Source organism: Centruroides vittatus, unplaced genomic scaffold (assembly GCF_030686945.1).
Source record: "Centruroides vittatus isolate TY-2023 unplaced genomic scaffold, ASM3068694v2 contig_250, whole genome shotgun sequence".
NCBI lineage: Eukaryota > Metazoa > Arthropoda > Arachnida > Scorpiones > Buthidae > Centruroides > Centruroides vittatus.
Genome location: NW_027121584.1, coordinates 1185880 through 1212989, shown reverse-complemented (window position 1 = coordinate 1212989; position 27110 = coordinate 1185880). Strand labels below are relative to the sequence as shown.

The window sequence follows — 27110 nt, the reverse complement described above, 5'->3', positions numbered from 1 at the left end:
GCTGGAGTGGTTGCTGTAAGTCTTACCTGTGCCAACCAACGGTCATATCTTTATAATTACAGTATTTAAATTTCGAATTCGGCGAATTCCTTGCGTAATATTACAAAGAAAACAGTTTTTTAAGTGGATTGTTCGTCGAGTGGGCACCAATAACCATAGCCATGGGTTCAGCCGGACTCCTAATTGGAGCACCAGCTCCAATCCCCAATTGTGAAAAGTTTCCGAGGCTAACGCCTTAACTACTCGACTATCCGGCCAAGTTTTTATGTATTTAAAATACTGTCAACGGTATCCCAAAAAATTTTACACTTACATCGCGAGGGACCAGCTGACAAGGATTATGAAATGATTAGAAGGAGATAAGAAGAGGCGATTTTAAAATATGATGCCACAGTAAAAAATTTTCTCGCAAAGAAGTATTGGTGAAAGTTATAGGCCTAAAACATTTGTAAACTTTTTAAGATTGTGTGTTTTTTTATAGGAACGAAATAATTGGAATTCGATTAATCGAGACGGTTTTTCCCATACTTTCTCCATTAATTTGCTGCCGAAGTGGGCAATTGATGATTAGTTTGATAATGTACGAACACGTGACGTACCAGCAATAGCGGATCCAGATATCTTTAGAAGGGGTGCAGAAAAGAATATGCCGTACAAAATTTTTTACTACCGGAAGTAGTATGCTCTACTCTGGAAAAACCCATGAGAAGGACTCCTGAGGAGTTATCCCGAGTAAAGACAGGTGCAACCCTGCGAATCTCTGGTTCGTACCAGATTCGTGGAGTTTGTCCTTTATCGGTTGTCTTTGTATGTTTCAGATGACTTAATATTCGATCGGGACAATATGTTATTTTCTTGTTAGAAACAATAATCTACCGAAGTTATTAATTACTATTTGAAAGAAACGTTAGTTTCGAGGGAAAGATTTTATGGTAAATTAGTGTATACATTCGAACTAAAATTAAAACAGACATTCAGACACATTTTTGTCGTCAGAAGTGTTTGACGAAGGATTACCGAATTAACACACGAATCTAAAGATTCGTGACGTTAATTGGGTATATCGAATACGTTATATTATATACAAATGTAGCTTTAAATAAATATTTTAGTGTTGATTAATAAGTAGACTTTGTAGAACATTATTGCAGGCGTAGCTTTTATCTAACTACCTGTAAAATAACGATTATTCCAAGGATATGCTATTTTTCACATAACTAAGGGACTGCGAAAGGCTCAATTAAGACTCGATCGATCTCCGAGGCAGTACAATCGTGGTAAGGCGTTCCCTTGTAGATCGGGAAATTGGAATAATTTACGCATTTTGTATAGCAAAACATGATTATAAAAGTAATTTAACTGGCTTCAAATTTTAGATTTCGTTTAAAAACTTACGTGCGACTGCCATTTTTGAAAGAAAATTCCGAGGACGACTTGGTAATTCGCAATAAATAACGAAAATATGAAGCGTGCTGCGTCACCTGATATGGAAAGTGTGTCAAAAGATAAACGACACACGCAGCGAAAACGAGGAATTTTTGCAAAAAAACAAGCGGAAATAAACTCGGAAGTCCAATCAGTATTTTTGGAAAATTTGTAAGACTAAATTTTATTAAATTTTTGACCATTTCGGAACGAAGGTTGTCGATTATTCGAAGATACTGGTGCGAGGCATTCCATGGACAAACTTCGTCCCCGTGAAGAAGAAACAGAAACGGTGTAATAACAGTTTGAACTTATCTTTATATTCTCATCTTTAGCTTAAAGGTGGAACACGAAAAGCTCGCCTGATAATAGTTCATTAAGTAATCCCGGAGACGACCGACACTCGCAACTCACAGAGGGAAAAAATGATCTTATTAATAAGGACGAAAAGCAATAATTTGCGAAGTTCGTGAATAAAGATAAAAGAGGTCGAAGGTCGAGCGCCCGAAACGCGGACCAACGATAGTATTTTTGGAAAGGAGGAGGAGAATTTTGTGTATTACTCGGTCTCCAATCAGGTACGGGTAACGTCTGTACGGAACTCGGTCGTCCGAGTGAGGGTGGACCGGGGGTCAGCGGCACGCGAGCGGGCGTCACACTAACGAGCCTCGGGCCAGACAAGTGGCACGAGGCCGTGATGAGCCCGGCACGAGTCACGAGATCAAAGGTCACCCGCTTTACTGATTAGAGGGAGAATGTTGGGTACGATTTTCCGACTTTACATCCGGAACATAAATATCGGGCCCGAGCTTCCCTCCCCGCACCTCCGCGTTTCTCGGGGATAAAACTTTTCTCGGAAAGACTCGATAAATCAAATCAAATCTTTTCTTTTCCACTTTCTTCTGTTCTTATTTGTTTGCTCCAAATTATAAGCTGCGTCTCGACAAATTATTTCGCTTTTCCGCGAATTTCGTGGTGGTCCAAACCAGAAAATTTGTTCTTCGTCGTAGACATCAAATATTTAAAAATCGACTTTTTTAAATACGACTATTAAAATTCCGAAAATAGAAAAATTCGCTATAAAAAATAATTTTTCTGTTTTTTGCGCAAACGTTCGATATAATTTTATTTTTCGAATAACAATTATTATTATTATTATTATTAGCCAAACGAACCCTAGCGACAAGTTCATCCGATTATTAATTTTCGTAATTAGCATAAAAATAGCCCAAAAATCTGGCAGTTCGAGTTATCGTCTGGCAAGAACTCGACCTTTAATCCTTGGTAATCAAAGTTTAAACGGAAATAATATGGAATAAAATTCAGTTTCGATATTATTATTATTGTAATTCCGAAACGTCAATTATTCGTTAAACGACGCATAAATCCAACACGAGACGAAGAACGCGGAACTGAACATCGAACGAAAGATGGCGACTCGGTGGAAAAACGAAAAGCAAAAGGATAACGAATATGCAAGTTTGCGGAGAAAACAGGAAGAGGCTGAAATCCGGACAGCGAATGTTACTTAATTGAAGATAATTCTTTTCAGGAAGACGAGTGGATCTGGCCGAAAACAATCCGGAAACGCAAGAAAATGTCGAAATCCGGGTTCGATGCACTAACCGCATCCGAACGCTTTCGAATGGAAATATCGAAGAAGGACGGACGATCGAGTCGAAGCCGATAAACGTCTTTTAGACATTTTCGGCACGGGGAAAGACGAGAAATTCCCCAGGCGCGCCGACTGTCCCCGGACGTCCATTAATAATCGGCGTGTCATCCGTCTGATAGTCGAACGTGTGAATGCGCGAGGGGGCTGCACTCGGTTCCGGGATCAACCGAACGCTGACTCAACCCGCAGGGATGCAACTCTCTACCCCCCTCTAGCCTCTAACAGGAATCCCTTCGCATTTCGCATTAGTCCTCCGCTCGTCCTTCCAACTTCTTTCCAGGGTGGCCATTGGCTCGCGCCGGCAGTGACATCTAATAGCCATTGCCGTCCTCGACGTCACGGCGGATCTGGTCTTTTTCTCTTGCGTCACGGCGTCGATCCGAGAAACTCGGCTTTCGCTTATTCGAGTGGCGACCGCTCTTCGCTTCTGGGCTCCCGGGGGGAGAAGAGGCACGCGGCTATTGTTCTTCGGCTTTCTTTCCAATTTTAAAAATTCTTTTAATGACGCCGACGCGAAAAAAGGCCCGTCGACGAAACGCGCGCCATATTTTATAACCGTTTGCAGAAAAAAAACTGCGTGTTTAGCGGAAAAGATTTTGTTTATCTTTGCAAAATTTAACAGGTTTCGATTAGTGGAAGAAGGATAGAAATCGCGTTTCGGCGACGCGTACGCGTTCTGCCGAAAAGCGTGCCGGAAGGCGTAGAATCTGTCCTCGATCTGGGAACTTTACGTAATGGTTACGGAGGCGAAAGAAAATGCACGATTCTGGGCTCGAGGACTTTTCGAGAAACGGTAAAATAATTTGGATGTCCACGCGCGGTGTGTTTTGCGATCGTGCAGCAGAAGAAGAACAAAGGCGTCGCGGGGTCTGATAGTTTCGTGCCCCGATTGTGCCCTCCCACACAACCTTACCCGACCGGAGAAAGAGGGGGAAGAAAGGTCGCGACCCCAGATCCACACGCTCCCGGAAATGTTGTCACGAGTGAACGTGATACCGTGAGGAGAAAACTTTCACTTACCCGGATATTCTTGTCACATGACGTCACTCCGGGCGACATTTCGCGTGGTAAACACGTTCGGTCGTCGTCGGCAGCAAATTTCTCGCTACCAGAAATTCGATCGACGCTCGAATCGAATTCGATTTTAAAATCGAACGCTAATTTTTTTTTTTTCGAATAATTATTTTTCGGCGGTTACAAAATGCGGTTCTTTTATTATAGCTGGTGCCTTTGGCGTATCCGGTCTTCTTCCATATACGATTAAGAGAGAAAAGATAAAGAGAGTCGATTCCCATTTTTGGAATTCGACCATCTTCAAAAAATTTCTTTTGATTGGTGCGTCGAGTAGAAGCTGGCTTATGGCGCCAATCTGCGCAGTCCGAAAAGAAGCTCATCTGTACCACGTGACCCAGGTGTGGGACGTGGTTGCGCCGCTGCAGAATAGAAGCGGCATTCTATTCGCAACATTCTCGACATGGGTTCTATTGTCGGTAAGTCGACTTTTCGTCTCCCGGCAAAATCCGAAAAATTGCCTACGCGCCAAACTCGCGCTTTTCTTTTCCATTTTTGAATTCGAACGCGTTAAATTCGGGACGGTCTTTGAAAAAAAAAGGTGTCGGGAAATGCCCTTAGGCCGTAAATCCTGTCGAAAATTTCTTTCCTTTCTTCTGTTTTCGGGCGGCATCCGTTCGGAGAACGCACGTGACGTCTAACGAAGGTGAGAAGACATTTGGCTTTCGTCCAAGGCAACTAACCCGGAACGAGACGATGTCATCACATCGTTTGTCTGAAAGGAGAGACAATCCACTTTCCATAGATTTTACCCACGTTCTCTACTTTTCGTAACGAAATTATCCCGTTTCGATTTCGCCACGGACCAAACTTTCCCGTTTATTTAACAAAAGCGGCATGATTTACGAAAGTAACTCCGAAAGAAGCTGTCTGGCTCGGCAGTCATGTATAAAGGAGAAGTATCTAAATTACTTTTATGTCTTTCAGTTTTGGCCACGATAACCATCGTTAAAGGAAACGTCGTGTCCCGCGATTTGACTTCTGAGGTAAGTCCTTCGTCCATTTTTTTTCCGCGGCCACGTTGCGTCCGACAACCGACAGTTTTTTCCTTTTTTTTCAGAATTTCGACGTGTATTCTCCCGCCGCCACTTTGAATTTGGCCATAACCTCTCCTCCCGGCTTGGCCTTCGACTGCGGAAAACTCCCGGACGGATCTTATCCCGATTATCATTCGGGATGCAAGTACTTTTACGTGTGTAAAAACGGGAGGGCCTCTCGTTTCTGGTGCAACAACGGGGAAATCTACGATCCGGCTCTCTCCTACTGCGTTTCCGATCGAGTGGGAAAATGTAGCAATTCCACGGAGAGGAAAGAGAAGTCGAAGACCAGATGCCGTTCCTACGGAGTTTATCCCGATTACGAAAACGGTTGCCAATCCTTCTTCTTCTGTAAAGGTAGGTGACGCTCGATCATTCAGAAATTAAAGCGTGCGAAATTAAAGATTTTACCACGATTTAATTCCGGCAGAGGGAGTCGAAACCCGTCTGAATTGTCCTCCCGAAACCAAGTTCGATTGGAGAAGAGGCGTTTGTGTCGACGGCCGACGAGTGTCCTGCGCGGCTCTGAATTGTCAAGGTAAGACCGACGGAACGTACGAAGACGCGGAAGGAGGGTGCCGAAGATATTATACATGCGAAGGAGGAATTAAAAGTGAATTTCTCTGTCCTCCGGGACAGATCTACGACCGGAGATTTTCTTCTTGCTCGAGTATCGTCGAAGGTGCCAGATGCGCCGATCTGTCTTTCCATTGCGCCGGATTACCCGACGGATATTATCCAGATTACGGAGACGAGTGTCGCACCTTTTACCTGTGCATCGGAGGACGTTCCAAATCTTTCCACTGTCCTCCCGGATTGGCTTTCGACCGGGAGATGTTGTCCTGCGACTTTTCCTACAGAGTCGTTTGCCGGCGGACGGATATTTGCAGGGAGCGCGAAGACGGAATTGCGCCGGATTTCGACCGGGACTGCAGGGAATTCGCCGTGTGCGAAAACGGAACGGCCGTTCGTTCGGGTGTCTGTCCTCAGGGGAAAGTTCTCGATCCCGGTGCTTTAGTATGTCGGCCGCGTTCCATGTCGTCTTGCCGACCCGTCGGAGACACACAGTGTCGAAATAAAGGAGACGGAGTGTACGGAGACGTCGATTCCGGATGCGGTGCTTATTATCTGTGCCTGAGAGGTAGAGTTTCGGTGACTTCCTTCTGTCCGGAAGGAACCACGTTTCATCTCTCCGTAGGTAAATGCCTGTCTTCCTCTCTGGTGGCGTGCGGCGATTCTCGTCCTTCTGTCTCCCTCCCGAACGCTTGCGAAGGAAGGGTCGGACTCTTTCCGGATTTCCAGTCGGAATGCCGCAACTATCACGTCTGCGCGTTCGGCATGGCAGATACCTTGGCGTGCGGTGCGGGTCTGGTTTTCGACATTCGATCCGGAAAGTGCGTTCCGGCGGGCTCGGCCGATTGCACTCCTCCCACCGTCCTCGCCACCTTCGAATGCCCTCTGGAAGAAGAAGATCGCTATCCGGAATCCGGAGAAGGATGCGCTCTCTACCACGAATGTTGGCGGGGAAAGGGCGCCACCTATCGGTGCCCTTCCGGACAGATTGACCGGCCGACCAAGCGACGCTGCCACGTTTCGGACCGAATGTGCCCCGGCGACCTCCCCAAGCGCCGATCTGCCACCGTCTCGCGCGTCATCCAGTGGCAGTTCGAATGCGGCGACAGAGAAAACGGCGTCTTCGTCTCGGACCAGTGCGGGGTCTTCCACGTGTGCGCCGAGGGCAAAGTCTTCTCTTACGTCTGTCCCCCGGGCAGAATTTTCGACGTCGGATCGTCCCGGTGTCGACCGGGAACATGCGGTCGATCGGACTCGGCTCCTTGGTTCGCCGAGGCGGGAAGCTTCGATTGCCAGGGGAGGAAAGACGGGATGTACCCCGATCCCTCCACTTACTGTCGCAGGTATTTCGTCTGCGAAGGGGGAAAGGCCTCGGCCGCCTACTGTCGCGAGGGTGAAGTCTTCGACGAGAGGATCGTCACTTGCGCGACGCTTCCGACGCCAACTGCAGCACCGTCGATTCCGCCAACCGGATCGAACCGTCCGAAAAGATTGCGGCTCGAGCGCAGAAGCCCGAAACGCCGTCCTCGTCTTTCCGCTGTCCGGCGGGAGCCACGGGATTTTTCCCGGATTACCAGAGCGGATGTCGCAAGTTCCACATCTGCTTCCGGCGCCTGAGGAAGAGCTACACCTGCCCCAGCGTTCTACTCTTCAACCCCGTCACCAAGAGCTGCGATCTTCCGGAAAACGTGAGATGCAGCCCGGAAGAGCGCGTCCCCGACGCCCCGACTGCGGCGGGAGGGCGGGCGACTGCCGCGGATACGCGGCCTGCGCCGGAGACGGTCCCGCGGCTTCCGACTGTCCCCCCGGTGGCTGCCGTAAGCGCGCCCCCTGCCGGAAAGAGACGGCGCGCGCCGGCAACGTACACGCGCACGGCATGCCCGACAGATACGCCTTCACCTGCGCCAACAAACCCGACGGATTCTATCCGGATTACGCGCGGGACTGTCACGTCTTCTACCGATGCGTCAGAGGGAAGAAGTTCTCTCATTATTGTAAACAGGGCCTCCTGTTCGACCCGGCCACCGGCATCTGCCAGTTCGAACAGACAGTGGACTGCTCGCCGCCCCCTTCGGTGGAAGTCACCTAAAAGGGCCTCGACCTCCCGTTTCCTTATTTATTATTGGTCAGCCGCGGGCCGAGGAGCGGAGGACGGTCGAAGGACGCGCAATATTCCCGCGTCCGGGTGTTGCGCCGTTCCCGGATGCGGACGCGGCCGCGGAATACAAAGTCGCCACCGCCGCCGCCGCTGTCCCGATTCCGCGCGCGTCGTCTCGGAAACCGAGAGAACAGGGAAAAATGTCTTCGATCCCGAAAGAGGGAAATTTCCCCATATTAAAATCGCGCGATTTTTTGAACCTTGTCTTCGAAATCGATTGAAATGGAGGCTTTTACGGATGCAATTTCCGTTAATTTCCAACGATTGGGGTCGCTGCTGCGCTTATCCGGGTCTTTTTTTTGTGAGAATTGCCCCAATGAATGTTTTCGACAGTTTATTTGAGACGCGAGTTCCGGTTGGACGATATTTCCACTCGCATCTGTAGACCCGTTTTAATTACAATAAAAACGTATTTCTGTAAATAAAGGGAAGATGTTTTTCTTCTTACGACAATAAAGGGAAACGAATGGAATCTTCCGGAGCTACGAAAGATTCCGTTCGACTTTATCTTTACATCCGACATCCTCGTACCTCCGGCATTTACCGTTCTACTTTAAAATCGCCTAATAACTATTATTATTTATGCTGGAATTTTACTTTCCATTTTAAAACCGGTCCTAAATTAAATTTTTTTTTAATGCTCAGAAATTTAACGTAGATTTTCCAAAATGTTTAACCGAAACTGGAAATTACGAAAGTTACGTAACTGGAAAGTACGAAGCTGGTTTGCATCCGCCAGCTCGGAGATGATATAATTCGAATATTTCATCATCAGTTAATAGCTTTAAATGCGTGTTAAATTAATTATAAATTTATCCGCTAAATTACCATACGAAAAAGGGTATTTTTTAATGATAATTTCGCGGTAATTAATGGCGTTTCGTAACGAATTTACGGACTTCTTTGAAGAAGAGTCTGGTTTAAAATGAAGAGCGTAATTTATTTTGTTTCCGTCGCTATAATATACGTAAATTATTTCAGAGAAGAACTGCGACGTTTAACGGCGCGCTGATTTATACACGGAAAACATTAACAATGTAACAACAATTGAATTCGTTTTGATAATAAATGAAGACGTGTCTTGATTGCCTTACGACTGTTTTCATCAGTAACGAAATTTTGAACTTTAACATTAAAAAATAAATACATCGCGTAACAAATAAATAATAATAATAATTTAGTTTATTTTAAATTAAATATATTTCAAACGATAACAATGTAATAATTTGCATTAAAAGTCTCTGAATGTGACGTGTTTAAATAAAATATTTTTTTTTTTATCCATTTTAATGAACGTCTTCGTTCCGACGTTAAGATTTTGCTTATCGCAACACGTTTCTAGTTGCCGACAACGTTTTCGGCCTACTCTATAGGCTTAACCAGAGAATTGGAACATTGGAGTGCCATTAAATAGAAAACGTATGTTCAAATTCAAATGCCTGATGTTAGAATTATTGAAAATACGACAGATGACATTATTCTTAAACTAGATTACTGCAAAATATTTAAAGGCAAAACCTGTTCCAGCATCAATTTTTAATCATTTAGATCAATTTTTTATGTTGTAATGTCCGAATTACCCGAAGGTCGACAGTTTTTATGTACAAACTGGACGTCAAAGGATTTTTTTCATTATTAACAATCAGATTTTCCTGAAATAGATCTGGACAAAAGAATTTCGTCTGATATCAAGTTTGCCATAAAGTTCGGTCTACAACCTGTAGACGCAGACTGCACGAAATGCAATGGTCGTCGCAAAATAATTTACAGAATAAATTCGGTAAAAAATCGCCGGGAACTATTTTTTCATTTGTATGGCATCTAATTTGCATAGAGTGCACGTTGAGCGCGACATGTTTGGCTGTGGGCGTGAGCTATCGTATTGCTGTCGACTGGGCAAACTTCGTAAGACACGCCACGATGATTGCCTTATTATTAATTTATCCCAAATGAAAATTGGTGGACCCGGAAAAATTGTCGAGATAGATGAAACAGTTGTGAGTAAAAGGAAAGATATTAAAAGGAACTATTCTTTAACATTTGAGTAAGGTTTATCCGGGAGCGGGTCGCGCACCAATATGGCAAGAGCCAGAAAGTGTTCCTTCTGCCCCGAAAGCCATACCCAAGAATAACGAAAATCCAAAGAGAAAGAAAGAAGAAACGTGCGCGAAAATTGAAAAGAATCAAGTAAGATTACGCAAGAAGTGAATTCTACGCACGTCGCAAAATCACGTTCAAGTTCGAAGAAAAGGAAAAGAAAATAAATGAATTTGTCAATCGTGAGTACAAATAATATTTTTTTCTCTACAATTTGGTTTTGTTAGCATTTACGCTGTTAGCTCTACTGTTTGTGGACATAGCGTTGTGGGTTAATGTTACTTATAGTAGCGAACATGGCGGCTCGTCTCTGAAACAGTGGTGACGCACGTACTAACCTAACCTAACCTATTCTAATAAATTATCCCTATTCTAATAATTTGGTTGGCAATAATTATGGAAATTTATTATAATAGGTTAGAACGTGCGTTCCCACTGTTTCAGAGACGAGCCGCCATGTTCGCTACCATAGGTAACATTAACCGCGTTCGCAAACAAGATGGCGGCAGAAAGTGTAGCTAGGTGAACCTAACTTTCAATCCACAACAAACGTTTTCGTCCAGTTTTTAATGGCATTCACCAGACCAGCGTTTCTCAACCTGGGGGTCGCGAAACAATAATGAAATCATTTATTATAAACTTAAAAACATTTTACTTACGATAAGTACACATGTAAAGAAAAGAAATTAATGCGATGGTTGCATTTGTTTTTCATTTAAAATTTTCTCCATGCGTGGATCTACGTTAGAAACACACAAAAGCAAATTGTTTTGGAGTGATAAAAGACGATTCCTTTATTTAGTTTTTAGCGCAACCATAGACGAAAAACCGTTTTCACAGAGGTAAGACGTGGCGAAAGGGATTAATATTTTCAATGCTTCTGTGACTAAATTTCGTGTCGACGAGCGAACCAAAACGTATTTAAATCTTCAGATGTAAATTGCAGTTGTAGCATTTCCATGAGCTGGTCGTGAATCTCAACTGATAACTTAGCAGCAGCAGTAGCAACAACATTTTTACTAAACGGATTCAGTACCCATCTCTTCGACAAATCATTTTTATCTTTCGGGAAATACTCCAACTGAGTTTTTAGCTCACGCAAATGCATCTTCATGCAATTCAAACTGTGGTGAATAATAGCGTCTTGTCATTCAAATTCTTCTCAATATAATCCGAAGTGAGTGGGAACATACCCAAATTTTTGCTCTGAAGGCGAATAATCCAGATATCAAGCTTCTTAATGAGCGCATGAACTTTATCTGTCATTAATAAAATGTTTCCATCACGTCCTTCTTGTAAATTCACATTCGAGTCGTTTAAATGCGAAGATACATCAGCTAAGTAAGCCAACAACAACACGCCATTCTCATTGTTTTTACAGAATAATGAGAGTGTTTGTTTGTTTATCCTGGAAAAATATTATTAATTCATCTCGCAATTCCAACACCCGGGTTAACACTTTCCCTCGCGATATCTGTATCCATCTAACTTCTGCATAGAAAAGAAGAGATTTTTTATTTTCGCCCATTTCATCGCATAGTTTAGCAAACAGCCTGTGTTACAGAACAGGCTGTTTGCTAAACAGCTGTAACGGTCGGCTTTTAATAAAATTAACCAACTTTACGGCTTCACAAAGAATTTGATTCAGATTTTTCTGCATATTTTTTGTGACGAGCGTGTTTTTTTAACTCTTTCCGCCCTGTGGGCACTAAGAGGGCCTCTTTTAGTAGGCCTATTATGGGTTCGGCCAGGACCACAATGGGGCGACCGGGTGGTGAGGGACGGGGCCCGACATAGCCGAACGGACCACCCCCCGAAAAATTCCTGGGGATTTCTCTACCCGTTCGGATTCGAACCCGGGTCCCCCAGAGCGGTAGGCTGCCACCTTGACCGCTCGGCCATCCGGCTCCACAAGAGCGTGTCTGTGAAGGAAGCAGTGCGTCCATTCTGCCCTTGGGATAAGACGATCTCTTAATATCTTCATTAATCCACTGTTCTTTCCCGTTATCGCCTTTGCGCCATCACTACATACTGCAATACATTTTGTCCAATCTATGTTAGTATAGTTTAGCTCGTAGCTTCATAAAAAACATCAAAAAGACATTGTTCCGTTGCATGGCCCGGTACTGTTTTGCAAAACAACATATTTTCTTTGATTGATGTGTCCCTATCGCATTCGTACCTCACAAAACATAAGAACTGAGACATATTTGCTACATCCGTTGATTCATCAAATTGAATACTAAAAAATCCACTCGAACTCGCTTGCCGAATTATCTAATCGCGAACATCGGCAGCCGTGTCATCGATTCGTCTTGATATTGTGTCGTTAGAAAGCGGAATATTTTTCAATTTTTTTTTTTTTTTGTTTTTCCACGCCTATTAAAACACTGACCATATCAATTGCAGCAGGCAGTATGAGGTTTTCGGCGATTGTCTGGGGTTTGGACATCTTAGCTACTCTTAATGCTACGAGATAAGATGCTTCGAGTACACTTTTATCAGTATGGCTTAACTTACAAATAGAAATTTGTTGATTTCTCAAGGTATGTAATTTTCTTTCGAAAAATTCCAAGGGTTTGTTTTTATGAGCCGGATGTTTAGTTTCCAAATGTCGAACTAATTTTGATGGCTTCGCGCTTTCGTCGGAGAGAACTTGAGAGCAAACAACGCACTGTGGCTTTCCATCCAATGAGGTGAAACCGTAATTTAAATAACTGTCGTTGTACAACCTTGTCTTTTTACCAACCGATTCACTGGATGTAGCTGGCTCATTTCGTTTTTTCACAAATTTATCCATTTCGCATTAGAAATTTAAAAAAAAATTCAGTTTCACGGTTGACCGCGCACTAAAATAAAAGCACCAGACGCACGCCTCGCATTCGAAATTTAACCGAAGTGGTGCAATCGCCAGCGCCTCTTTTATTCTAGTGACAACACGACTTGTTCAAACGCATCCATATACATGTTCAAACATGCTCTCATAGCGAGTATTATAGGAGATCAAATTACAAAGAGCACTTACACGTCAACTTGGAACTTGTAAACTGTTCATGTATGTACACGTCACACACGCGTGTTCGTACCCGTCGACGCAGCGACATAAAATAATAGGAATAGCTGTATTACATTTTTTATACTGCCGGTATAAAATTAGTGCAATGAGATTATATAACATTAAAAAAATTACATTTATAATTAGTCAAAATTCAATTAATAATTGTAAGGCTTACTGTTGTTATTCCTTTGAGTGGGGGTCGCGAAATATTAATTTTATTTATATTTACTATTTGGGGGGTCGCGGAACTAAGAAGATTGAAAATCGCTGCACCAGACTGTTCTGTGAGTCGAACACTTTAAACATAACGGAACCAATAGAACATAAAAATCGTATCAACATTTCATTCCTGGAGCATAGCGATGATTGGTTGTAAGTTATGAACAAATACAGTAAAACCTGTCTATGGCGACCACCAACGGTTCCTTCAAAGAGTGGTCTTTTAGACAGGTGGTGGTCCAATACAGGCGGTGTTGTAATACCGTATTTCCGCACATATATGGTTAAAAGCAAAAGCTATATACTATATAGTAAGCAAAACTCGAGGTGAGCAAAGATAAGAGAATTTTTTCAACGATAGAGCTACATTGGTACTGTATTTATTCTTATCGGATAACTCGATTAACAGAAGTCGTCGTCCAATTTTATATGACAGATTTAATATTAGTATTTTAAAGATTAATACAGTATTCGCATTTTCTCGATTAAAATTCACATTTTCTTTTTTCGGTGATAATTAATTCAAGTTGGTTCTCTTCGTTTGTGTGTATTACGTTATCGTATAAAAGCGCGTCGTATCTCTCCACCACTTTGGTTTTGGTTTTCGTTAGTTTAATCTTATTTTAACTTTAAAAAGCTTTTAAAGCTTTTTAATATTTCAATATTTTCTTAAGTACAATAAAAATTATTAATTAATAATAAAACGATTTCATGACATCAATGACAATCTCGAAATCCAAAAAGAAAGGTGGCCTGTAAAACTGATTTTGTGTTAACGCGTTTATTGTTTGCGTTCGAAAATTACTTGGATATTATTTTTCTAAAAATATCGTGGTAATAAGGTAGGTTGATACAGAAACTATTTATTGCACATGTACTGTATATGAGCTTCAAAAAATTAAATAAATTTAAATTAAATTTTATGAAACGATGAGATCAGCCGATTAATTGAATAGTGTACAATATTTTATACCCTTAAGAAAAATACTGTAGATCTACGGTAAAATAAATTTCGTTTTCCCACAGTTAAACGTCGCCGCTAATTGTCGTTGCGATAAACCATTGTCACTTTCTCTGATAACTTTAACACGATCTTCTAACGCCAGCACTTTTCATTTCTTTCGTTTTTCGGACATTTTCTAACAAACTGTCTCTTAATTCATTAACACCTGCACCTAATTTCAAGGATGGGAGAAGTGCCCGAGTTGGCTTCGAACAAGAGTTTAGACTAATTCATTACATTAGAAGTGGGAAACGTTGTTGAGACGGGTTCGAACTAGGGTTTCTCAAACGGGATCCCGGGATTCCGGTTGTTTTTTTAATTAGGGAAAGTCTTCTTATCCCGGGAAATCCCTCAAATTTCTTAAAAATTCACTTTTTTTCTTATTTTGTGTTAAGGTTGAGGAAATTTTGTAAATAGAAAGTATAATTAACTCATAAACTGTCAGAATACATTTCTATTTATTAATTTTAAGTCCGCTTATTCGTTTTTTAAATTTTTGCTTATGGCATGTCACAGATTGTCAATAATCAATATGTAGCTTATTTGTGACAGGACTCTAAAAATTCTGTACTTGTCAGAACCTGTAATATATGGAATAATTGTGCTTACACTGTCTTAATTTTTAACCACGCCCAGTAGCTTCGATAACTGCGTAACACCAAGTTGTGCAAATTGGGCAGGATACAAACGAGTATGAAGTATGAAGTTTTTCTTCGTAAACCTGATTATTAAAGCCAAATGAACTACCGAATTATCAGTATATAAGCTCCATGTTGCTATTAAAGCAGCCGCAACCGAGGAAGACAAATCAAGAATACTAGAGAGCAAAAGAAGTACTACAATCTCGAAAACGAGCTGGAAATCTTCCAGGCTACGGGTGTAAAAAAAATACATAACATCTGTTTTCTCTTAAATGCATTAAAGACGATTCCACTCGCATCAATTGAATTGGAAAGGGCATTCTCGGTAGCGGGACTTTTCATTACTAAGATTAGAATCAGATTGAGTGATGGAAATATTGACCATCTTTGCTTTTTAAAATCTTATTATAAAAATTTACAACAATATTTTGTATTATGTTTTATTTAAATATTGAAAATTACCTTCTAACTTAGAAATTTGATCTAAGCTCATTTTATTCTTTAAATTTTCAACTCAATCCAAGGGCATTTTTGTGGTTGTTGTCGTCGTATGCAGTTTCCAGCAAACTTTAATAAGTTTTTTCTATTTGTGAAAATTTCTACGTAATTCAAAGATAATTTTTAATATATATCTTACACAGCATAATTAACATGATTTTCGGAGGTAGCAAGACGTATTAAATTACTTTAAAAAAATGAAAAATAATTATATAATTTGATTTCAAGATATTTTGTATATCTTAAAAATAATTAATTCTATCCCGGGATCCCGGGAAACAGTTCACTTTTTTCCAGAAATCCCGGGATAAGTAAAAGACCGGGAAATAAGAAACCCTAGTTCAAACAATAGTTTAGACCAGATATATTCGCGGAAGTGGTCGCTTATTACAGTTGTATGTTGTTTCGGACCAAAAATCGATGCCCGCGGTCGCGTTACACGGGTGTTCGTTTAATACAAGGTAACTTAAACGAAAACTCTATGTATAAACTTCCGTGCCAGAAATTTTTTCCCGTTTTGACAGGTGCCCGTCGAATGCAGGTGGTCGCCTAAGCAGTTTTTACTGTATTATACAAATAGTGGTGTCTCGTACTTTAAATTTAATCCGTTTCAGGGAGCCTTTCGAAGTCCAAAGCATTTTTCCCCCATTAGAAATAACGGGAAGCAAATTAATCAGTTTCCAGGAGGCCGGATGGCCGAGCGGTCAAGGTGGTAGCCTACCGCTCTGGGGGTCGGGTTCGAATCCGAACGGGTCGAGAAATCCCCAGGAATTTTTCGGGGGGTGGTCCGTTCGGATAAGTCGGACCCCTTCCCTCACCACCCGGTCGCCCCATTGTGGGCCTAGCCGAACCCATAATGGGCCTACTAAAAGAGGCCCTCTTAGTGCCCACAGGGCGGAAAGAGTTAAAAAAAAAAGTTTCCAGGCCATAAACGATACCCATTTCGATAAACTTAAACAGCAAATACGCATAATTTAAGGTAAAAGTAACACAATTGAATGCCCTAAATAATAAATTACAACATGAGAACAATCAATAAATTACGTAGTGTTTAATAAAACGAGCAATTATTTTATTGCGACATTGTCACAATGCCGGGCTACAATTTTTAATCATATTCTTAATTTATTTAATTTAAAATACTGTACATGATCTTCGTCTGAAATTAGTATTCTTGTCCTTGTACTGTACATCATACTTTTCCGCTCTGCAATGGAGTCGTGCCAGTTATCAATTAACTCCGTTCGGGGGAAATTTTGAATCTTAATTACTGTGACTTCCGGTGGGAGTTAAAACTTCTTATACAGTTCATCGGGACCTCCTGTCCCCAAGCTTTCCATATCTGGTCTCGACTTTCATCTATCTAATTTCATCTTCGAGATTAAAAAAGGACGGACAGGCGACAGTGGGAATTTACAGGTTTACAATTTTTCCAAATTGTAGCCCAATAAAAACTGCATTTATTGTACCTCAGCGTGGAGTGATGTCCCGTTTGTTAAAGTCATTATGCAGCCTGCTCGATTTTCTCACAAGTCCTCTGAGATAATATCACCAACCAAATTGCTTTTCATTTATCCACAATAGGAGATTTTCCATCTCCTCAATAATATGCGTTCTTCTGGAAAGCAAGGTCGTCACACCTTTAGCCGCATTTGCTGCTTTTATTGCTTTCTTGTTCTTAAGAATGGTGCATACCGTCGAATTTCGTAACTTAAACTTTGCCGTCAGATCGCATGTACCGCGATGAGTTCCTGTTTCACTTCAATCGTCGATACTGCAACCTTCCTCTTGGGCTTCATTGTTTTCAAACTCTTTTGTAATGTCATAGTTAATAGGTATAGTTATATAAGCCTATATATCCAAATACACCAAAAATAAGGCGAAAAAAGTACTGAAAACCCACGAGTGTAATGCAAAATATGCTTTCACAACGAAAGCGATAGACAATTTGGGCGCTAACAGAGGGCGTTTAGGCAACGAACACATTGTTTTATCATTCGCACAGTTCGAACTCTGGAACGTTTGAAGAGGTATCACTGTATTTGAAAAACTTCATCCTTATAGATTTACAATAATACAGATTATGTATTAGTTAAGCAAAATCTTACAGAAAATACAGACTACACGAATGCTACTTGATGCCCATTTTCAAAAGGATCCCCTATCATAACCGCCATAATTGAGAAATAATGACGCGATTCTTGCTAATATAAGAGACAACGTCAAAGAAGATTATAGAATAGTTACTGACTACGGATTCCTCTAAAGCATGTATGATGAAAATTTACCCACCACAAACAGGAGCATATATTATCGAAGGAACCCCACCATCTGCAACTATTCAGGAACAATAAGGACCAAATAGATCTTATGAGGTTGCCTGGCATATGTATATTACTATTACGCTTTATGTCATAATTTCAATGTTTATTTTATTTACTTTAATTTATAATCCAGTTGACAAAACTTAATCCTTCCACTCTTATTTTTAAGAAGTTGTACGTTGTAACGGTTGTTATAATAAAAGTTCTTTCTCGATATCTTTTTGTATTTACTTCACGAGTGCGAGCTTCTTCTCATCCAACAAATGGCTATCACTGACTTTAGATTGGAATAAAATTTGAAGTAAATTGGTATTACTGACTGTTCCTTAAGTAGTGCTACGAGAAATACGTACTTGAAATGGGGCATCAAGTAGGAATTCGTGTAGTTATATTTTTTGTAAGAGGTTAACTAATTTATGCATAATCCGGATTGTTGTAAATCTGTGTGGATGAATTTTTCTTCAAATATATTTGTTTATATATTTGTTCATAATTTACAACTAACTATTGCTATGCTCCTCTAGACTAGTTAGTGCAAATTCAGTTCGGTGACGCATTTGTTTTTAGATGCCAATATTACTATCGTATATCCATTTGTGTTTTGTGTAGTGTTATCAAATTAGCATCCGGAGATTTGTCATCAGCGAGTTGCAAAAGTTATTTAGCAAAATTCACTACAGATTTGTCTCCCAATAGATGGACCCTCATCCAAAAGGATTTTTTAACGTAATTCCACAGGGATGATGTCTGTAGGTAAAGCATTAGGATAGCTGGCAAGTGTCCATGGGCAAACCAACAATTTGTCAGGAATACTTAAATTCTGGACAGACATTGGCAGCACATACAGTGTGGGCATCCATGGCTGATGCAAGAATCTGACCACCAATGGCTAACCACGCAACGGACAAATCTGTGCCAAATTACATACATCAGACTTCAACAGTGCTGTTGAACCCATTTGCACATTGCATTCCTTGGGGTTTTATAGTTGCCAACCCACTCTGGTATCACTACTAAGACCCAAGCATCATTGGATGGCCGGATAGCTGAGCGGTCAAGGTGACAGCCTACCGCTCTGAGGGACCTGGGATCAAATCTAGACGGGTGATGAAATCCCCAAGAATTTTTCGGGGGTGGTCTGTCTGTATATGTCAGGAGGCCCCGTCCCTCACCACCTGGCTAAACTCATAACGGGCCTGCTAAAATGAGGCCCTCTTAGTGCACACAGGGCAGAGGAGGGAAAAAAACACCTCCCAGGCATCAGCAGTGCACCTCACCTAGACCAAAGAACATCAAAATTGGACAGTGCTATACGGTCAGATGAATGTCATTTTCAGCTCTTTCAAGCCGAGAGTCGTGTTCATGTGGCAACCATACGAAGCCACGAATCCATGTGTCAGCAAGATGCTGCATAAGCAAGTGGCGGTTCTGTCCTGGTTTGGTATGTTCTATTGGCGTTAACAGAAACTAATGATAAGACTGCAGCAACATATACTAATCTTGAGGCAGACTTTTTTCACTCCCTTTATGCTGGCTATATTTTCCCGACGGTAATTGTGTACCAGTTAGACAATGCTATTCCCCACAAGGCATGGATAGCACAACAGTGGTTTGATAACAAGACAGATTTTCAGCTACTTCCTTGGTCACCTTGGTTGCAACTTGAACCACAGGAGCATTTATGGAACACTGCAAATGTTACATTTGTTGGATAGTTCTGCAAGACATTGAGTAACTGAATTATGGAAAACAATTGAATGTGTTTGAAAAACCTGTGCAAAAACACAGACACCTCGTAGTCTATGCCATGTCCTATAACTGCTGTTATTTGGGCTCAGGGAGAAGCTATACGTCTCTAATTTTTTAGCACTTCAGTCTACATTTTCAATATTACAAATTCTTTTCTACTACTTACATTCTTGCAATGTATACGATTTCAAATAATTAGTACGCCATACGGATAATGTATCTATAGTTCTGAATGTTTCTTCTAATTTAACTTCTTTGTATCAGTTATGTAATTAAATCTTTAATGAAAAAAAATCACTGCAATTTTCTTTTATTTAATTAATTGTTATATATCAGATTTATTTTTGAATATTGTGTAAGTAGTGATTATGTCTACTTTAGATGTTTTCATGCAATCAAATAACTTAATTCATATCCATCTGTGACAATGTTATTTTCTTAATTCCATTTGATGAAACAATTCTGAAGATAACTTAATAGATATTCTATAAGAGTAATTGTAGTAACCTCTTTAAACCATGGAATTTATAAGCCATTCATTTTGCCAATGTATCTCATTTAAATGTAAATTATCATTAATATCATATGAAAATTAAATTATTTGTAAAATGCATTCAAAGTTTAAAAGTTAATAATTTTAATTGTATTACATATTCATTATAAAATTTTATAAGTTTCTTATCTTTGTATTATTGATATGCAGCATTTTACTAAAACATACATAGCTATTTAAGTCTTTTGTTTTATACTTTTGAAGTTAAAATATTTTGATTGAACTGCAACTATGTAAAAAGTAATATCAAATAGAGACACGAGTCTTTGGCCTTTATCATAATAGTTAAAAACTATTCTAACATGTAACAGATATTTATTTCAAATATAGCAGGTTACAATTTAAATCTTTGTCAGTTAAATAAATAAAATTTGAAAAATACATTTTGGGAATCTTGATTCTGATAAAGTATTTTTATAAATGTGAAGGTTGGGAAAAAATTTAAGACAAAAAATTATTGTTTGGCAAAAGGCAATTTATTCCTTTTTTTCTTTTTTATTAAAAATGAACATCATAGTGTTGAAAATACTGTAGTAAGTTTAAAGCTAAACATGATTAACAGGCTGATTGTTCTGGTAAAAATTCAAATAAAAAATTATTCAATAATTTTTTTATTAAAACAACAATTTATCTGATTATAAATTATTTAAGAAAATTATTAATAAATATCTGAACTTATTAGCTAGAGCTAAGATATTTATTTCATTCTATAGAATTTTAAATACAAACTTAAGGCATAAATACCATGAAATATTAAGGAAAATATTCAAACTTGTACATTTTCGTTTTTAATTATATCTAAAGATGAGATCAATTGGATAGATAGGGATGAAAAGTAATAACAGATTTTTTTCATATTTTATAGATTACAAAAAAAAACCTATACACACAAAACAATATAACTGTGCAGCAACAATAATATCTCAATCTTTTATAAAATAATATTAGTGAAGACTGAATTGAGATAGTGTCATTTAAAACACATTTAACACAATTCTGCACTGTTAAAGAAAAATAATTAAAAAGAAAAACAAAACTAATAAAATCTATACAATCATTTAAGTCAATCACTTCAATGAAATAATATTTTCTTATACAAAAGGCATATAAAGATGCTTTACTGAATATATCAATTTTTAAATTGTGGATTATCACAATATCTGTCTGCAGATAATGGCAGTGATAAGAACAATCTGGCAACACTTTAAATATTCATTGGCAAACAGTACTTACTTCTCACAGAAAATGAGCACCTAAATAGAGAATCTCATATTTCTATAAACCTATGTGGGTGTTGAAAAATTAACAGCTCATACATAATTCTCTTTTTTTTGGTATATATTTTTTTGCATAGTTGATAGATTTCTTCAATCTTGTACTGCAGTTAGAAACAATAGTTTCTGTATCATCACTAGAATGAACCGGAGTGATTTAATTAATTACAATGTTGCAATTTAACTGATGACAGGACATAATCTATGATATTTACAAATGAAGGTACTATTAATATGGTGCTTGTGGTTCCCTGCATTGCACAACATCCTCTCAGTCCTTAGCTGATTCAAGGTTGTTGCCAATTTCAAGACTGACCAGCAAATGTACATTCAAAATAAACTGCTAGTCATACATATGTTTACACACATATTTATATATTCACATATGTAGCAGTTCTGTTCAAAAAAAAAGATGAAAAAGAATATGTATGAAACATCTTAAATATTTTACTTGTACTGGGATGTGCATATTGTTGCTATTTTAGTTTTTTTGCACGAATGTAAATATAATCTAAAGTTATTATTCATGTCATGATGAATTATTAGGAGTAGAATGGGGTAACTGTAAAAAAAAATATAAAAAAAAACAAATATATTAATGAATAATAACAAATATAAATAATAGTAAATGTAAATCAAAATATAAACTTACAGGATGTAATACATAATTATCATACACTTCAGTAAGATCAGCCATTGTATATTCTTCTAATACCACAAAACCTTCTAATGTAGGACTTGCTTTCCTTGTACAATCAAGGCAATGAACAACATGCTTTTTATCTACTTCCCTCACAAATAAAATGTTAAACACTTCAACCTGAAAAATATCAATTATAAAATATATTTCTCTGTATTTATATAATATTATGACAAAATAAATCTTTTCTTTGAAATTTTCCCTAACATGATTAATAGTATTTTATAAGGAAATACCATATAACAATTTAAGCAGAAATTTAATATTTTAATTTTCTTTTTATTTTCCATTCTATTCATAAATGTTTTATTGCAGTTCCCACTACTGTCACTTCGTTCTTTTCATACATCTGCAGCCATTCCATTAATGTAAATAACTGATTTGAGATTTGCAGAGATACTGATGGAAGACATATGGAAACTATTAAATATTAATTAAAGTTTTAAATGGTTGATTTAATACCTGTATTTTTAATTTGCCATACTTTTCCTTTGTTATATGTAATAGTTGGGAATCAGTCAAAAAAAAAAAAAAAATGATCCTCCCAAGATTTTTGGACTTAGAGGACCTTTTAGGGAAAACTGAGAAATGAAAAACAATTTTGGGTGGGGGAGGCACAATTTTGTTCAACATCTTTGAAGCTTAACTCCTATGCTTTTTGCAGGGAGGTTTGTTATTAGGAGATTGATGCTATTACATTTGTGGTTAAAGGTCGACAGGGGGGAGATAAAGGGAGTCATGTGTCCTATCTCGAGTAGGGTCTGATTTACTGAAGATTTTACTCATTGTTAGTATTTATAATTTTTCATTAAACCCATTCCTACACTCAAAATTAAGCTTTTTGCCATTTTATAATAATTAAAATATAAAAAGTTTTCAATAATAAAATATCACAACAGATGGTGTCAGAAAAGTTAAGACCGTGATACAGAAAAACCTGCTTCTCGAGCAGTGAGAGAGCAGTTGGGCTTTTTGTCTCCCATCGTTTGCTGTAACCAATGAGTGAAGCTCTTTTTACAACACAAAAATAAAAATGGAGGCTAGTTGCTCATCAACAGTTGATAGGACACAATGTTTAATTTCATTAAATTGGTTCTTATGATTGAATTACAGTATAACCACACTATTAAAGAATATCACGTCAAGGTAGGTCAAATTGTGTATTTTTGAGTGTTAGCAAAATTTACGATCTCCAGATAGAAATGTTGATTGTATGCCTCCAGCAACTTGTCTCTGCATGTGTTCAAATGTCAACAGCTTGCTGTTGTTCAGACATGTCTGAGGCAAGAAATCACAGTGTGCATAGCCTTTAATCAACTTATTGCTGGATTTTTTGTATATATACTAAAATATGTCCACTGTTACCCAGGCAAAAAATAATAAAGACAACTTAACTTTTATTGGGTTTTTGTTTATTGTGAACTGTCAAGAGGATGATACCTGGATACCTGACTCTTCCTAATATCATGGTAGCCTATACTTTTCAGATGCTTTAGAAATGTGTAGAGAACAGACATTCTATTTTATATATGCATACATAATCATGTCTAATCATTCATTAAGATATTTATTGAAATTTACTTATTTCACCAAAATACATAATAGCTTTTAAGAAATCAATGTCATTAGAGAATAAAAATTGCAAAACAAGCTTAAAAAATATTTACCTCACAATTAACACAATAATGAGCAGCTTCATTTCTTCCTCTTCCATGCCATCTGATTTCTTTTCCTAAAGCCTTCACAAAATCAATTGTTAGTTGACATTGACGTAATGTGCGCAAAAGGCAATACCTATAAATTAAAAAAGTTAGATAATTATAAATGTTCTTATTTTGGCTACTTTACAAACTTTAAAATGTTTTTAAAATTATTTCTTACTTTATCTGTTCAAACAGTTTTTGATCAGATACTTTGATATTGCGAGCAAAATTCCACGTTAAATGAACCATTGGCACAATTGATTTGAAACTTTGAAGTTTATTCCATTCATATCTTTCAACTGCTAACTGATATTGTTTGGCAATTAAAGGTCCAACATTCCATGCAATATTATTACACCAACCCTATAAAGATAATATTTTTATTGAAAAATATTTTCTTTTCATACATAAATCATATAATTGCTTGAGAAGAAAATAATAGAACAAACTTTTTCAAATCAAAACAATGGCAAATCAATTTCTATCTCAAGCATAGTAATTAATTAAAAATCTAGCATTGCAATCTTCTGAAGCTGAGTCAACTGACAAAATTGATTGCTGTGTAAAACTCCATCTGATGATTACTTATTACCAAGATCAAATGTAAAATTTTTCTATTTAAATATACTGCCATCATATTTCCCATTGATAATTTTAATCTCATCTATTAACATTGGTGAAAAAATATGTAATAAATAAAAAGTTCTAGATAAATACAGAACAACAAATGACTGTTGAGTATAATGAAAGAAATGGCATTAAAATAGACAAAATTAAAAAAAGTAAAAATCTGTTTTTATACTTACCACTGCTTGTACCCAATGTACGGTGCCTGCATTTACCCATACAAGGTCACCCGGCCTTTGAAGGAAACGATAGGCAGGTACATTTTCAGCCATTAAATCATCAAGAAGAGGCCACCAGGAACCGTGTAAGAAACTGATATTATTCCTAAAACAAAAATGGTATAATAAATAGCCGCAACAGAATTTTTAATACAAAATTAAATAATAGTAATTTTCTTTGAAGTAAAAATTTAATCTTTGCATTCTATTTAAAAAAATTTAAATCATACAAGAATTTATACACTTTTTAACACTGATTTTTATTTAACTTCATTATGATTAGTAAAATTCATGTAAAATGCAAATACTTCTTGAAATCTTACTTTTCACAAAGATTATAAATAACTCCCCAATAGCCTTCAGGAACAGCAAACCATTCACAATCACCAGGTCCAATATTTATATTGACTGAACAAAAATTATTATTTTCTTGATGTCCAGGTGTCCTGCTTCCAGGAACTTTCATATACAACTGAACAGTATTCATTCCTAATATCACATGACCAACATGGCTGAGCATGTTTGCAGCTGAAACAACCTATGTAAAAATATGTATTTGTTAACTTTCATAATAGTAATGTAGGGTGTGGCACGAGAATGTGACTGTTTTCAAAATATTGCTGTATATATAGGCAGAAAGTGTTTTGTGCAGTTAGCACTCCATCTCTGTGAACAACGAAGAAAATTGGTCAGTGGTAAATGCACACTCATGGTAAAAGTATTTATTGAATGCAAATTGATGATCCAGGTCCAGAGATTTTTCATAATTTTAATGTAGCACGACATGGACCAATTCCTTCCCATAACACTATTCTAGAGTGGGTGGAAAGGTTAATTAACACTGGCAGTGTTAAAGATCAGTTTACAGTTTTATACAAATAGTCTGTACTCTAGAGAATATTGAGAACATTCAGCAAGCAATGCAGCAGAACCCCATTTACTTTGCTAGACATTATTTGGCTGCACTGTTCATACAAGGCAAAAGTCTTCAGTGTATTCTGCACTCTTGTAGAGAGGAAACTTGAAATCAAATTCATTCAGTGCACTGTATGTACAGCATCGACAAAACTGCAAAGGAACTTTGCAGCAAGTTCAGTGACACTTTGAATACTGATCAAGATATTTAGAACAAATTGATTATGTCAGATGATGTGCATTCTCATCTTTGCAGAACTTCTCCAATTTGAGTGATAAGCATTCAGATGCATGAATAATCAATGCACAATGGAAAGTCTTAGTATGCTGTAGTGTCTGCCTTCCTTAAAAAAGTATGAGCCAATTATAGTCTATATTTCTTAAGAAAGATGGATGGACAGATTAAGAATTTTTGGAAAGAAATATGTCACAGCTAGGTGATACCTAGAAATACTAACATGGTGGAAATACCCCTTGAGAACAATGATCCAACAAGCACACACTGCTCATGAATCAATGAACTTTTTGTAAATCACATTTCACAGACATATCATTTCCCAATTTGAAGTTGTTGCCTGGTCACCAAAGTTTCCCTGATCTTTTGGTCATCAATTACTACCTAGGGTGATACTTGAGATCCTGAGTGTGAAGACAAACCCATGCACTCTCAAGGTGTTTAAGCAAAACATCACTGACAATTTTCAGTTCAAACTGCAAGAATGTATTCATTGTTTTTTTTTCTTTTTTGTAAAAGTTCTGCAAAAACTGTCACATTCTTGTGCTGCACTCTGTATCAAAAAATTCTATTTTATAAACAGTTTTTAGACAAAAATATGAAAAATATTAAAACACCTTTAATACAGCATAAAAGAAAATGGAAAACATTTGTCTTTTTATGCAATAAATAAAATTTTAATTTATTAGACTATTGATATATAGTAGACAAAATGTCTATTCATTAGAGATTTTGATTCATATCTACTTAAATCCATATTCAAATATTACATTTATATAAAAATATTAAAATTATTATTTCAAATATAATTAAACTGTAATTTTTAAAATATTTTGTAAAAAAGAAAAAGTTTATTTACCCGGGTAAAAGCAGGCAGTTTAACTAATTCTTGCAGTTGTGGACGCCATTTCTTTTCATCTGATAAATCTACATTTGTACCAAATTTGATTGTCTTAAAAGCACCATTTTTCTTGCTTTTTCTACCTCTGTAATTTTAAGTGGAAATAAGAATTAAACTCTTTTAATTATCTTGCATTTATAAAGTCTGTCTATACATGTATGAAAGCATTACAAATCTTTCTGACAAAAAAATATAGGTCTTCCCACATGCAATCATACTCAGTGCCATTTAAAGCATCAGAAATGCAACATTTCTTGAAAGTGTGCTACTCAACTTTTTCATCCAAGTACTTTCACTGTTAGTTCAAATTCATTAATCTATTACAGTGAGTAGACAACTTAAATATTTTCTATTATGAATATTTCTCTAATAAAATCATTATGATGATGCTGGTGAATCATGCTTATTTAATAATTTACTTAAACTGCAGACTTAATAGCTTTCCTTTAAAAACTT

At 37.9% G+C, this 27110-nt stretch overlaps 3 protein-coding genes across 4 annotated transcripts in view; 1 reads left to right on the top strand and 2 right to left on the bottom strand.

The window, feature by feature from the left end:
* Nucleotides 1-4221, bottom strand: part of LOC136971406 (rhodanese domain-containing protein CG4456-like) — a 47212-nt gene extending 42991 nt beyond the window's left edge. The window contains exon 1 of the mRNA XM_067265861.1: nt 4121-4221. The gene's annotated coding sequence lies outside the window, so the exon portion shown is untranslated. The remainder of the gene's footprint in view (nt 1-4120) is intronic.
* A 45-nt stretch (nt 4222-4266) lies between these two features.
* Nucleotides 4267-7530, top strand: LOC136971404 (uncharacterized). 2 transcript variants are annotated; one of them, XM_067265859.1, is made up of 4 exons: nt 4267-4590; nt 5099-5157; nt 5232-5565; nt 5639-7530. In XM_067265859.1, the coding sequence occupies exons 1-4, from the start codon at nt 4575-4577 to the stop codon at nt 7396-7398; spliced, it is 2169 nt and encodes a 722-aa protein (XP_067121960.1). In that variant the 5' UTR covers nt 4267-4574; the 3' UTR covers nt 7399-7530. The 2 variants fall into 2 exon arrangements, with proteins under 2 accessions (XP_067121960.1, XP_067121959.1); XM_067265858.1 differs by lacking the exon at nt 4267-4590 and having other exon boundaries at nt 4635-5157.
* A 12850-nt stretch (nt 7531-20380) lies between these two features.
* Nucleotides 20381-27110, bottom strand: part of Utx (Utx histone demethylase) — a 154512-nt gene continuing 147782 nt past the window's right edge. Inside the window, exons 24-30 of the mRNA XM_067265876.1 lie at nt 26613-26739; nt 24927-25141; nt 24565-24709; nt 23937-24121; nt 23723-23849; nt 22008-22175; nt 20381-21917 (exon numbers count right to left, since the gene is read on the bottom strand). Of these exons, the coding sequence (XP_067121977.1) occupies nt 21885-21917; nt 22008-22175; nt 23723-23849; nt 23937-24121; nt 24565-24709; nt 24927-25141; nt 26613-26739 (1000 nt within the window). The 3' untranslated portion in view covers nt 20381-21884. The remainder of the gene's footprint in view (nt 21918-22007; nt 22176-23722; nt 23850-23936; nt 24122-24564; nt 24710-24926; nt 25142-26612; nt 26740-27110) is intronic.

Bases quoted from the DNA above. Each gene is read 5' to 3' on its own strand.
- LOC136971404 (XM_067265858.1), top strand. From the start codon at position 5,056: ATGTATAAAGGAGAAGTATCTAAATTACTTTTATGTCTTTCAGTTTTG. The intron at 5,158-5,231 runs GTAAGTCCTTCG...CTTTTTTTTCAG, and splicing joins CCCGCGATTTGACTTCTGAG to AATTTCGACGTGTATTCTCC. The intron at 5,566-5,638 runs GTAGGTGACGCT...TAATTCCGGCAG, and splicing joins ATCCTTCTTCTTCTGTAAAG to AGGGAGTCGAAACCCGTCTG.